The 14,499-nt window shown below is 41.4% G+C and overlaps 1 protein-coding gene across 1 annotated transcript; it reads left to right on the top strand.

Annotated features, from left to right (window-relative positions):
* The first annotated feature begins 1,404 nt into the window (after nt 1–1,404).
* tmem45a (transmembrane protein 45a) lies at nt 1,405–9,208 on the top strand. The gene is made up of 6 exons (XM_047373720.1): nt 1,405–1,703; nt 3,899–4,106; nt 4,244–4,456; nt 6,481–6,665; nt 6,755–6,897; nt 7,031–9,208. Exons 2-6 carry the CDS (start codon nt 3,911–3,913, stop codon nt 7,125–7,127), a joined length of 834 nt encoding a protein of 277 aa, XP_047229676.1. The 5' UTR covers nt 1,405–1,703; nt 3,899–3,910; the 3' UTR covers nt 7,128–9,208.
* The last annotated feature ends 5,291 nt before the right edge of the window (nt 9,209–14,499 follow it).

Raw genomic sequence — 14,499 nt, 5'->3', positions numbered from 1 at the left:
TGCTGTGTGTATTGGTGCATTGTCATCCTGATACACGGCACCGCCTTCAGGATCCAATGTTTGAACCATTGGATGCACATGGTCCTCAAGAATGGTCCGGTAGTCCTTGGCAGTGACGCGCCCATCTAGCACAAGTATTGGGCCAAGGGAATGCCATGATATGGCAGCCCAAACCATCACTGATCCACCCCCATGCTTCACTCTGGGCATGCAACAGTCTGGGTGGTGCGCTTCTTTGGGGCTTCTCCACACCGTAACTCTCCTGGATGTGGGGAAAACAGTAAAGGTGGACTCATCAGAGAACAATACATGTTTCACATTGTCCACAGCCCAAGATTTGCGCTCCTTGCACCATTGAAACCGACGTTTGGCATTGGCATGAGTGACCAAAGGTTTGGTTATAGCAGCCCAGCCGTGTATATTGATCCTGTGGAGCTCCAGACAGACAGTTCTGGTGGAAACAGGAGAGTTGAGATGCACATTTAATTCTGCCATGATTTGGGCAGCCGTGGTTTTATGTTTTTTGGATACAATCCGGGTTAGCACCCGAACATCCCTTTCAGACAGCTTCCTCTTGAGTCCACAGTTAATCCTGTTGGATGTGGTTGGTCCTTCTTGGTGGTATGCTGACATTACCCTGGATACCGTGGCTCTTGATACATCACAAAGACTTGCTGTCTTGGTCACAGATGTGCCAGCAAGACGTGCACCAACAATTTGTCCTCTTTTGAACTCTGGTATGTCACCCATAATGTTGTGTGCATTTCAATATTTTGAGCAAAACTGTGCTCTTACCCTGCTAATTGAACCTTCACACTCTGCTCTTACTGGTGCAATGTGCAATCAATGAAGACTGGCTACCAGGCTGGTCCAATTTAGCCTTGAAACCTCCCACACTAAAATGACAGGTGTTTCAGTTTCATTGTCCAACCCCGGTGTATGTATGTGTGTGTGTATATATATATATATATATAAGTCAGAGCCACTTTACTATTCCCAAAGGATGCTCCACAAACACAACCTGTAAGGTCACCTGAGGAGCCGTTTGTTTAAAGATTTTAAAGAAAATAGCTCACAATAAAAAAGTTCAGTTTTCTTTGTCTAATAGAATATATATGTAGGTGTGTTGCAACTGGATGTAATACTCCTTCTGAGGAGGTTTGAAGTAAAAGTAAAGTGGCTTTAGGGATGAACACTCAATAAGAAGGACGTCCTCCTCCTCCTCCAGCTGCAGTGTACGTGCCGCGGCTCCTGTTCCGGTACGGCCTGCCCTCCCTCGCGCCACGGAAAGTAACGGTTTCCTGCGAGGAGAGACGGACCGGGCCGAGCTCGAGCGGGCGGAGAGAAAGTGCACACGTGGACACCGCAGACCGACGGCTTGGCCAGCCAATGACAGCGCGGGCATGTGACGTCAGCGCTCAATGCTTCTCCAATGGGATGTTTTTCACGGAGCAGTGCAGGCCTACAGTTTTAAATGTAGGAAAAAAATGACCCTAGGTGGAAGAAAAAAGTTGGCTGCGGGGAATCTGGCTCAGCCACAAGACTGCCGATGTTTACTTTGTGTCGAGCTGAAAAACAGACCAGACGTCCTTTCGTTTCTAGGGGAACAACGATCTAAGTGATGGGAAAAATAGGAGGCATTTATTTTTCGTTCTGAATATTCTTGATGCGATATTTTAATCTTCAGAGACGAGCAAACTTAGGTAAGACCAAGTTTTTTCGCTTTCCCAGTGCCTGAGAATTCGAGCCTATGGAAACATAGATCAGATGTGGTTTAAACGGGAGCTACTTTTAAAACTCGAATCTAATTATATGATGGAAATCTTCACAGACCAGCATTAAGCATAGACCTTTTTTTTTCTAATCCAGTAAACACAGTAACCAGGATGGATTTTAGCTACACTATTAAAACATATTTAATGATTCCATACATGTGTCCAGAAAGACTGTTTAGGCTTTAAAATTGAAACTCCGAATTAATATAAATAAGTTGCAGGCATCTAAAGCCAGAAACTCTATTCTGTCTATTCTTAAAAAAAAGCCTCAATACTTTTTCAATAAGAGAAACAATTTAAATCCAGGACTCAAGTGGCTTTTAAGGAATAAAAGCTATCCAAACCATGGATAGTTTGGGAAAAGTAATAATGCTCTAAATCTAACAAAAGGTTGTTACACCCTTGGTGGAAACTACTGCCCTTAAGTATCTGTGATAACTGATGAAGTCTTTTACATCACTATGGAAGAATTGTTACAGTATTGTTTTAATTGAAGGGCTTTTAATTGTATGTACAGCTTGTTTAAATCCACGGAGAATGAAATAGTCCTTCATTGTCAATGTACTGGGGGGTACAACGAAAGTGAGAAAAGGTGCAAAAGTAGCTGGGAGCCTCGAGCCACTACAACTTTGCGCCACCATCTTGGAGAGAAGAAGCTTTATCCTTCCAACCACAACATCTTAATGAGAACTACATCTGAACTTCGCTTTGGTCAACCCCAAACCCTCTTTTTATTGAGAACCATTGAAAGCTGGAACTTCTCGTGTGCTTTTGGTCATTTTGCTGCTACATAACTCAATTATGCTTCGTCTTAAAGTCATCAACTCAAGACATTTCTTTCAGGATTTTCTGATAGAAAGTAAAAAACGTGGTTCCATGCATTGCAGAAAGTCGTCCAGGACCTGAAGCAGCAAACTAACCCCACCCCATCACACCACCACCACGTTTAAATGCAGTATAATGTTATTTCTTCTGAAATGCTGTTAGTTTTATGCTGCATAAAACAGGATGCACACCTTTCAAATGTTCCATGTGTGTCTTGACAGTCAGTAATGTCCCAAAACCCTTGGGAATTTTCAAGATGTTTTTGACAACGATGACACAGCCCTTTGTGTTGTTCTTGGCCTGCAGTGATTTAGATGTTATTCAGAGTTCTTGTGTAATCTCCTGGATAAGTTGTTGGTGCGTTCCTAAGATACATTTTTATTATTATGACTGCTCTCATTGCAACAACAAATGTGCCCATTTTCCTGAAATAAAACAGTGTTTCAGCTGCATGTTGTTGATGCTTCTGTGATTAAGGCTGCCCAGACTCTGATGAGTCTTCCTGAGGCTCTTCAGCGATCCATGGACGGCCTTTGCCATGGCTGCTGAGTGTTTTCCTGTGCTCGAAGAGATCACGCAGGGGAAAGAGCCATCTGAAACACAGATGAGTTCAGTTTAACATCTGAAACAGTGGGTTTAAATCAAGGATCCATCTTCAAACGGTTCTCTGTGAACACTGTCTGTCATTTCCATCACAAAGGAGAGTACCGCCGGGATTTTGTCCTGTAGTTAGTGCTCTCTCGCGCTTTTCATTTAGGCTATTTCATTGTTAAACAAAGTAAGGTGTATATACAGGTTTTATTTTCTTTTTATAGCCTTTTTTAGGCAGCAGCTCTCATAAATAAAGTTTCAGTTTAATAATTACAGTAACATTATCTAATCCTTACAGAGGAGGGGCTGCAAACAACAGAATTGTGCAAAAACAAGCGTTTTAGTTCTAAAACTGCAAGTCTTCCCCCTGACAGATTTTCTCTCCAGCAGATGTACGTCTGCTGCCTCTGGCGAACAGTCGCTAATTATGCCACCGCTGCTGTTTAGCTAAATTAAAGCCACTCCTTTACTTTTTCCACCTCATTTTATATGTGGTGCCTTGCCTTGGGAAATATGTACAGTCCAATACATACCGTAGTTTTCAGATATTTATATGGAAAACGTTCAATAGCACAGCTCTCCTGCAAAACACCAATCAAGAAGAGATAAAATGTTCTCCAGAATTCTCATAAATCACTGAGACAGAAGGTTTGATCAGTCTCCATATGGGATTTGAATAAAGATTACTCTGGTTTCCGATCAAACAGGTGCTGCTGGTCATGGGCAGCTTCAAGGGCCACGCTCTCCCAGGGAGCTTTTTCCTGTTAGCTGGGATTTGGTGGACGGGAAAGTTCTCGCTCTGGCACGCCACCCGCAGGAACAAAAGCTTAGGCTCCACTCGGCTCGCCAGCAGAACCTCACAGCGACGACTGGAAATCATTGAAAGCTCTCTTATTCTCTTCTTCTCCTTTGTTGGTGAGCAGATCTCTTTTTCTTTTTTTGGGAATTTAACAAAATTGTCTTCCTGGAGCTTTGCTAACACCAACTGATGAGTGCTCTGTCCACTTTTTAATTTAATACGATCTGATTGTTTCTTCCTCTGTGCTCCACAGGGATGGCCGGTGAGCAGTTTGTAGCAAACGGGCCGAAGCTTCATTTGTATGACTTTGCAGAGAAACACTGGGAGCAGCTGCACATCTGGCAGCATACAACCATGTACCTGTTCTTCGGTCTGGCTGCCATTGTGTCTCTGATTATCCACACGACAGAGGGAGCACCGGTGGCACTGGACAGGTTGATGCTGGGAATAGCATTCTTTAATGAAGGTGCGTGGTGTGTTAGTCTGGCAGTGCAGAAACAAAGAAAAGAGTCACATTTCTTGTACCAGCCTTGAATTTTAAGTAAAAAGTTCTTGAAAAACATACACACATGGCAGATTAAAGCTGAATTGCAGAATCCTAATGAAATTCTGTTCTGGTCTCTAATATTACATTATAACCTTTTAGAAATCACTTATCTGTGAGAACAGTTTTAAGTCCCTATGCACACTTATAGGGTACCGAATTCTGTACTTTAATAGGTACCGACCGAATTCCGTCGGTACTACTGAGTACCAATTCGCATAAAAGCGTAATGACGTCAGTAGCCGATGGTACCATCAACAAAGCGATCATGGCTGATAGAAAGCGCTTGACAGTATGGCTCCATTTTCCAAAATGCGAAGCAGATTACGCTCGCTGCAATATTTGTAACGTGAAGTGTAAGGCCAGCGGCAGGAATACTTCTAATCTGAATCTGAGGAAGCACCAGATTTGAAGAGTGCACAATTTTCGTCAGCCTCAGGTCTACGGCTACAACTCCTGCATTCGGGACCCTTAGCACGCCTGCATCCGTTAGCGTCTGCAGCCAGCAACATGGGAGAAAAAATGTTTGAAACAGCTGAGATGTTACAATACAAACAGCTGAATGTTGTTTTGATATATTTGTTAAAGTTTAAATATGGAGAAATAAATATGTTAAAATGAAAAATTTCGAGATTTATTATTAAGCAAATTAACATTTATAACCACATAAACACACACAAAGAACAGAAAACTGGTACCGGTATTGATTCCCAGGTACCATCCCTAGTCCTGCCCATAATAACTCTGGAGGAACTGCAGATATTGACGACTAAGGTGGGAGAGTTAGGACAACTATTACAATACCATCGTAGAAAGAAAGTCATAACTTTTTATAGTGACCTGTCCAGGGTGTATCCCGCCTCTCGCCCATAGACTGCTGGAGATAGGCACCAGCTTCCCCGCGACCCAATATGGAATAAGTGGTAGAAAATGACTGACCGAGTGACTTTTTATAGTTATACAAGCCATGTAGGTAAAATGGCTATCATGTGGAAAAGTTGCTCTGGTCAGATGAGACCAAATTTTACCTTTTTGCCTATGTGCAAAATGCTGTGTGCAATGTGTGTGACTGCCTTGAACATACTGTCCCCACCTTATGACATGGTGGTGGCAGAATCATGCTATGGGAATGCTTTTTTGCAGCAGGGACAGGCCAGCGGGCTATTCTGGAAGAAACCTTTTTGAAATTGCAAAAGACTTGAGAATGAGGCAGAAGGTCCTGTTTTTAGATGTGTCTTAGCTTAAAAACTATTCAGAATCAAATAAAATTACTAACAGAACTTCATTGCAAGCTGGGGAGACAATTCAGTCATCATTAGATTAAGGTGTGTTGTACAAGGGACACATCTCAAAGGTGCAGGACGCCAGTCTTAAAATATTAGAATTTGAGGTCTCAGGTTTAGATCAATTCACCTACGTCTGTCAGAATGGCTCAGTCAAAGTCCACACCTAAATACAATTTAGAAACTTTGGCAAGGCTTTGAAATTACATGTTTATAGTCACTTCATCAGTCTGATTGAGTTTGTGCATTTTTGCAAAGAAGAATGTTCAATCTAGATGTGCAAACATGGCAGATTCCTGAAAAGACCTGCAGCTGTAATCTCAGTAAAATGGTCAAATGTAAGACTTGGGTGTGATGTGGAGAATAAAAATGCAAACCACACTCTCAGATATTCATTTGCAGAAAGAATTTGGAGAACCATGGATTCTTTTCTCTCCACTTCACAATTATGTAATACTTTGTGTTGGTCTAGCACATAAAGTCCTAATAAACTACAATGTTTGTAACATGACAACCACATGGGAAGAAGTTCAAGAGGTCTGAATACTTTTGCAAGGCACTAACTTGATGAAAAATATATCATTTCAACGCCTGCTGAAGAGGTATATTTGATCAAATTTGTTTCTTTATTTCTATTGAATTTCATCCTTTTTTGTTGGGCAGGATTCCTCTTCCTCTACCACCTCCATGGACGGACTATGCTGGACGTCCATGTGCATCAGCTCCTTCTCTACGCTATCTTCGGTGAGGGTCTTGTTTCTTTCCTTGAGGTCTTCCACAGAGGGAACATCATCCTGGAGCTTCTGCGCTGCATCCTCACACTTCTACAGGGGAGCTGGTTCTGGGAGGTAAATTCTGCCTGGGAGCCAATGGAAGCTGAAGCTGATATCAGTCAGTACCCACATTCCTCTCACCCTACCTCCCTCTTTGCACACAGATTGGTTTTGTGCTGTACCCTCCCAGTGGCCCCGAGTGGGACATGAAAGACCACAACACCATGATGTTTATTACTATGTGCTATTCCTGGCACCTCGCCTTTGCCATGCTAGTCGTCGGAGTGCTGTACTGCACCGTCAACTGGTAAGAACAAGCTTCATTATACTTCCAAAGAACTGTATCTTGTTTGTTTGTCCTAGAAAGCCTCCAGATTAAAGCACTCTTTCACACTGGTTTATGTTAGTTGTGACTGGCATTTGTTTTGCTTTCTTTTTAGCATTGTTCGCTCCAGACTGAAGAGGACTCCTCCGATGGAAATGGGACTTCTGAAGCCCAGGGAACGGGATCTAGAGTCAGAGGATGAGATCTTATGAGGAGGACTGTTGTGCACCTAATGACTAATGACTATCTGAAAAAAATCAGGGATGTGATGCTTTCTTCTGCAGCAGTATGACTAGGAGTGCACACAGCCACACAAAATAGGGATATAAGCATGCTTCAGAAATATATTACTACATCTGCCTTATTTAATCAGCTTTAAACCTTCCAAGCCTTACTCGCCATTTATTTTGCAGTGACATGACACTGTTCTGATGTCTGGCATATTTTTATTATCTTTACACATCATCTGTGTCAATATGCCAATATGATGAGAAAACAGTCATCTTCGTTCCAGTTTATACAGTATTACCTGAAAAGCCTGCCTTACTGATGTTGTGTCTTTTTCTTCTTGTAAGAATCTAAATCATATAAATTATGTGATTCAAACCCAAATTCCAAGCAGGTTTTTATTTGCGAATTGTGTAAATGTTTAATTTTGCTGTTTGATATGGTTCTACTTCATGCTACACAACACAGATTTTAAAGTTATCCTATAAATCACCTTTTCATAACTTGAAGTCATTGATGGTTCCTTGATGTCACCCTGGACAACACTGGTTAAGTTGGTTGTTGTAGCAAATTATAAATCAGTCACATGGAACACATTAAAACACATTAAAAGCAGCTTGCTGAAGTTTAAAACGAGCATCAGAATTGAAACGAAAGGGGATTTAAGTGACTTTGAACGTGTTATAGTTGTTGGTGCCAGAGGAGCTGGTGTAGATATTTCAGAAACGGTTTATCTGCGAGGATTTTCACACACAACCCTCTGTTTATGGTTTAAAGAGAATGATCCCAGGAAAAGAAAATGTCCAGGGAGCAACAGATGTGTGGAAAAAAAATAACTTGTCGTTGTCAGAGGACCATGGACAGAGTGGTTTAAGATGATAGAAAGGCAGCAGTAGCTCAAATAACCACTTGTGACAGCCAAGGTACGCAGAATGCCGTAATGGGGCCCATTCCTCTCAACTAAGAACAGGAAGGTAAAACTACAGTTTACACAGGCTCACCACAACTGTTACTGACCATGTAAACCCCTTTGTGACCACAGTGTCCACATCTTCTGATGACTACTACCAGCAGGATGATGCCCCATGTCATAAAGCTAAGATCATCTGAAACTGGTTTCTTGAACATAGAAATTAGTCTACTGTACTCCAAAGGCCTTAACAGTCACCAGATCTCAATCTAATAGAGCCCCTTTGGGATGTGGTGGAGCCAGAAATTAGAAGTACAGCTGGAAAATCTGCAGCAACTGCATGACACTCATGTTTGTATGGTACAATATCTCTGTTGAATGCAAAAGGTCCAACCTAATATGAGCAAGGTGTCCCTAATAAATTGTCCATTTTATTCCGGTATTCAAAACACCACATTTTTGATAACGAGACCAGATTTTTACAATATTTTTGAGGATACTAAAGACCCCCCATTTCAGGTTACATATGAAAGAATTCCTGAGACTCAAATTGTGTTTTTACTAATATTTCCTTTGCATGTCAAGTATTATAGATTTGGAACTACAGACGATCAAATGTGGGCAAGATTCCTTTAAACAACAGTGTACTAGCCCTTTAACTTAGTGCTGAATAGAAATCTAGGAAGACATAGGCAATATTTTTTTTATAATGCTTAGACTTTTTTGAGTGCTTGTGTTTCCTTCTGATGGAATAGTGCTCTGGGCAGTGAGCCATTTTGTCATTATCAAAAACCCCCACTGCTTGAAGTTACATCAGTCAAGAGACTTCTAGCTTGTGTTAAACATATTACATGTACAACCAAACTCAGTTACACATGTCACTATATGTAATTTACAAGACGTTCTTAGTTAATGGGCTTTATAAAATCTGGCATACATAGAAACACCTGAGGTAATTCCTCCTGGAGGCAGTGCTTCCTAGTTTTTCTGTATGGTTAGGGTTATTTAGTCATCTCAGAGAAAAGTAAACCAAGATTGATGCAAATACCAGAAATGTGTAATGTTGTTATTGCTTCAAGTGACTTTGTTAACCAACAGGGGTACTATAATTAACCTGTTTCCTTAAAATAAAAACATCGTTGGAATTTACTTGAATTTCTGGTTTTGTCCAAATCAATTCGGATTCTCCACTTTTCATCAGATTATATCAGCCACACACTCTTGTTGAAGTAGCAGATTATGTCTCTCTGTGCTAAACCTTCGACTGTTACTATATTCATGCAGTAATAAATAAACATGCAACAGGTTCATAAACTTACAAAAATTATTCTGTAAAGATCTTCTATTTCAACAGGACTAAACACACAGTCTTAAAAAAACGATTCAATGCCTAACACTGCTTCTATTAGAGCACAAAAGCCTACATTCCTGTTTAAAAGTCATGAACTGTAAATGCTGTTAGAGGAAGAGTTGTATTCACAGAAAACACAAAATGCGAAATTACATGACAATCTCATAATAAAAGATATATTATAAATATATTTCAACCTGCCTGATTGTTGGAAAAATGTATATAAGTTATTGTTTAGTTTAAATCATGTTTATGTCTGAAGTTCTACTATAGTTAAGATGATTTCTATGATTGCTTTTTTAGTGTGAAAAAGTGTTTGTGGAAAGTTAAGGAATGCGGTCTGGAGTGGATCACTCTCTGGACATGACAAGGTTATACCATATATGGGAATGATTACTCTTTTAGGTTGAAATCTCTGTAAGAATTGGCTGAACCGATTCCAGTGTTTTGCTTGTTGGAAATGTGAATTTTAAATAAAAGGCTGGTGCAAGGATATTTCCCTTTGTGAGAAGGAAGTCGCTGTTCTGGCAGAGGACTGTCTCACCCTTGCAAGTCCAACTCACTTGTGTCTTATTTTACACTTGTCTGTGTTTATCAGCTTTCTAACTCTATCATTTCTTGGTCCTTCAGCCGGATCGCTAGAAATCTGCCGCCCGGGGTCCTGCGGTGCGTGTTGGGTTTCAGTCTGCGCAGCCTCCAGAACGTCTGCGGAAAGAAAATCCTGCACAGTGAATTCTGTGTTGGTAACCGCCGAATTGACCCAGGTGGATTAACGCGTTCCGACAGACAGTGTAAACGAACGCACAGGTAAGACAGAACCAACTAAGTAGTCAGTCATTTTCTACCGCTTATTCCATAGTGGGTCGCGGGGGAGCTGGTGCCTATCTTCAGCAGTCTATGGGCGAGAGGCAGGGTTCACCCTGGACAGGTCACCAGTCCATCGCAGGGCAACACACATACAACCATGCACACACTCATTCATACACCTAAGGGCAATTTAGAGTGACCAATTAACCTAACAGCCACGCTTTGGTCTGTGGGACAAAGCCGGAGTACCCGGTGAGAACCCACGCATGCATGGGGAGAAGATGCAAACTCCATGTAGAAAGACCCCTGGTCAGGTATCATACCCAGGACCTTCTTGCTGAAAGGCAACAACTGCTACCAACTGCGCCAGCAACTAAGTATATAAAGAGAAATACACGAGCCGGTATGCTTGGCGTTTAACAGAACTGCAGTTTTTGAAGAGGCCTGATAATAAACAGGGGGTGTGCATGAATGCAGAATCACATGATTCACTCAGTGAGACAACCTGAAACCTTGCTGGTGTTAACATAAAGTTGTTGATTGCTGAGGTGTATCGTGGGGAATTCTTATTTGGATATTAGGTGCCATCAAATCTCAGTCTAAAACCCCTGCAATCTCCCAGAGTAGAACTCAATGCGGAAAACCGGATCAAAACTAGGTGTTTGATCTAGAAGCTTGTTTTCTGGGAGATGTTGGGGGCCCGTTGAGGAATTCTGGTTTGATTTGATGGTAGGCTACAAAAATATATATAACAACTATACCCTTGTTATATAAATATATATATAAAAATAGAGCGGAGTCCGAATAATGATAATAAACTTGTCATAATGGGTTTTGGAACGGAACCGGAGTGCAGAAAAATGCTTGGAAGCAGCATGATAAATTTAAGAATCTCTCTTCTTTAATAAAAAAAAATGGTAGAACTTACACGAGTCTCCAAAAACACAAACAACGACATGGAGCAGGAAACAGCAGGGAAGTTAACAGGAGGACCGAGCGAAAAACAATGAAACCAGCAAGTCTTTTAAACAGAGGGGAGAGGAGTATGAGCCAATGAGAAAGGGAAACAGGTAATCAGACGAAACATGAAACAGGTAAACCGGGTTGCAGGGGAACTGAGGGAAGGTGACTGATTAGACTAATGAGGCTGGGCTGCTGAAGGGAAAATTAACAAGGGGAACGGAGCAAAAGGAAACTAGACTAAATAACAAAAACCTGATCTAAAGGGAAACAAAAACACACACATAAACACAAGAATCTAGAAAGTGATAACTAACAGAAGTAAACAACAAGTCTAAAGGACCAGAAAAACACCTAACAAGGGAAAAGGTAAACAAAACACAACCCCAAATGGCAAAGCATGATAAAACTAGAGTAAACAGGATAAAAGTATATATAGTAAAGCACAAAGAATCAAATAAATAGCGCTAATATAAATTAAAGTTTGTGCACTCAAAAGATCCAGATACAGTAAAAAACTTCACTAAATGGTAGAAAGATTATAATTTTAAAGGAGGTTTTTTGGTTCCTGCTTGTACCCATTTGATATAGAGATTGCAACAAAAAGTCAAACTTAAAAAAATAAAATAAAAAAATGCAAGGAGGTTTATATAGCAGAAGCCAGAGAAGAAGATAACGTGTTAGAAGGAGAGTTTAGACAGAGAGCAGATTATACCACCATTAACCAGACTAAACAGAAAATAGAAGAGCCAATCATTGAGTGCAAAATAACAATGGTAGAAGTGTTTAAAAGGAATAGTGGACTGCCACATGATAATGCTGATGACAGTCCCTATCAACAGCAGTTAAAAAATGTTCTATGCTAAAGATGACATATTTTATGCAGGACCAGTAAGTAGGGGGAGGGATAGAATCAGAGGAAGAGGAGGTGATAATGACACATCTTGGTCCTGTGGACAACATGGACACTGGGCTAAAAACTGTCCAACTGGACAACCCAGTCAACAATGACTGGATAAGGGAGAACAGAATGTTGTTAAAGAAGGAAAAGTGGAAGTTGATGAGAACGAGGAGATGATAGACATTGCAGCAGCATACATGGATAAACTGAGATCCTCTCCAAGTGCAACAGTATATATCAGTCTACATGAGATACTAATAACTTCACCTACTGGTAACATAAATATCTGATTGAATATGTGAAACAAACTGACTAATATAATAATGAAAGTTTTTCAACAGGTGATGCTCATCCAGGAGGAAGACAGTGGGATGCAGTGTTCTAGGAAATGCAGCTCATTTATTAACAATAAATGTTTCTCCGATAGGTGGAAGCTGGAGAAATAACATCACACTGTGTGGAAGTTTTGCTGACTGATCATAGGCTGGACCTATGAAACATTATGTGCACAGACCAATGACCCAAGACCAATTGACCAAGGTTCTGACTGACTTATGAACCTCACTGACCTGACAATGACACCCTGACACTTCTCCAGACTGGACGGACCCAACAGACAACACCTTCAAGGTGGACCCCACTAACACCACGTTTTTATCCTTGGTGGATAAAAAAGAATTGAAGCATTCAAAACAGACCTAATGGAAACAAAAAAGGGATTATAAGAAAACAATATGCATTTTCAGAATATAAAAAGAAAATTATATTGAAATTTTTGTAAATGAAATTGCTCTGATAGAGAAGTAACTAAGTAAAATGTATTTGTATAGCACATTTCAGCGGCAGGGCAATACAAAGTGCTTTACATTATAAAAACACAAAATCCTAAAAACCATCAAGCGGATATTCATGACAGCCATGGGGGAAAAGTTGTCAGTGTGTGAACGTGTGTGAATGGGAATAACTGATTTCATTATAGAGCGTATTTGAGGGACCTTAAAAGCGCTAATAAAGGTCTGATGTTCTGATGATCATTGCCAAACTTATATCTCATTTCATCTATTTCCAGAATTTTTCCAAAATCATATAAAGATAACAATGGTTCTACCGGTAATGAAATACTGATAAACATAAGAAAGCTCAGAGACCTGTCTTCAATTTTTCGTAATTCTTTTACAAACAGAGTAATCAAACTGTTATGTGGCCAGTGTCTGTCCATTTTGTCAGTCTGTTTTTGTAAAATGAATGTCTGTTTTATGTTATATAAAAATTAGGGTATATGTGCACGATAATAATTAAAGATTAATAGAGCAAGTTATTTAACCCTTTTTGCAGATGACGTGGTCCTGCTGGCCCCCTCTAGCCAAGACCTACAGCATGCACTGGGGCGGTTTGCAGCCGAGTGTGAAGCGGCTGGGATGAAGATCAGCTCCTCCAAGTCCGAGGCCATGGTTCTCGACCGGAAAAGGGTGGCTTGTCCTCTTCAAGTTGGAGGGGAGTTCCTGCCTCAAGTGGAGGAGTTTAAGTATCTCGGGGTCTTGTTCATGAGTGAGGGAAGAATGGAGCGGGAGATCGACAGATGGATCGGTGCGGCTGCCGCAGTAATGGGGGCGCTGTGCCGGTCCGTTGTGGTGAAGAGAGAGCTGAGCCGAAAAGCGAAGCTCTCAATTTACCGGTCGGTCTACGTTCCTACCCTCACCTATGGCCATGAACTTTGGGTCATGACCGAAAGAACGAGATCCCGGATACAAGCGGCTGAAATGAGCTTCCTCCGTAGGGTGGCCGGGCACTCCCTTAGAGATAGGGTGAGGAGCTCGGCCATCCGGGAGGGGCTCGGAGTAGAGCCGCTGCTCCTCCACATCGAGAGGAGCCAGTTGAGGTGGCTCGGGCATCTATACTGGATGCCTCCTGGACGCCTTCCTCGGAAGGTGTTCCAGGCACGTCCCACCGGGAGGAGGCCCAGGGGACGGCCCAGGACACGCTGGAGGGACTATGTCTCTCGGCTGGCCTGGGAACGCCTTGGGCTCCCCCTGGAGGAGCTGGAGGAGGTGTCTGGAGAGAGGGACGTCTGGGCGTCTCTGCTGAGTCTGCCGGTCCCGGATAAGCGGAAGACGACGAGTACGAGTATGAGTACAAGAGCAAGTCTGATCCTCAACAGTACCATAATAATATTAGGTTAGTTCTTTATGGTAAAACAAAAGGATTTCTACAGATGTTTGGACTATTTCCAGTCAGGTTCAGAATGATCAAATTAGACTCAAATTTAACACAAGATTAAATGTACCTTAACAGAATTACTGGACTGGACTGAAATGGAGAAAACTTGAGTTAATTCAAACAAACTTTAGTTACTTGAAATAAATACAAAGTGTAATTAAAAAGGGAAGAGCTATAGATGACTGAAACTGTACAGGTGTGTTTATAAAA

Source organism: Girardinichthys multiradiatus, chromosome 9 (assembly GCF_021462225.1).
Source record: "Girardinichthys multiradiatus isolate DD_20200921_A chromosome 9, DD_fGirMul_XY1, whole genome shotgun sequence".
NCBI classification, from domain to species: domain Eukaryota; kingdom Metazoa; phylum Chordata; class Actinopteri; order Cyprinodontiformes; family Goodeidae; genus Girardinichthys; species Girardinichthys multiradiatus.
Note: the sequence above shows the minus strand (reverse complement) of the source record. Positions and strands in the feature narration are given on the sequence as shown.

What these genes read in the sequence shown, in the direction of transcription:
- tmem45a (XM_047373720.1), top strand. Translation starts at nt 3,911, where the DNA reads ATGGGCAGCTTCAAGGGCCACGCTCTCCCAGGGAGCTTTTTCCTGTTA. An exon ending in TCTCTTCTTCTCCTTTGTTG is followed by an intron (nt 4,107 to 4,243) that starts GTGAGCAGATCT and finishes TGTGCTCCACAG; the next exon opens with GGATGGCCGGTGAGCAGTTT. An exon ending in CTGTACTGCACCGTCAACTG is followed by an intron (nt 6,898 to 7,030) that starts GTAAGAACAAGC and finishes CTTTCTTTTTAG; the next exon opens with CATTGTTCGCTCCAGACTGA.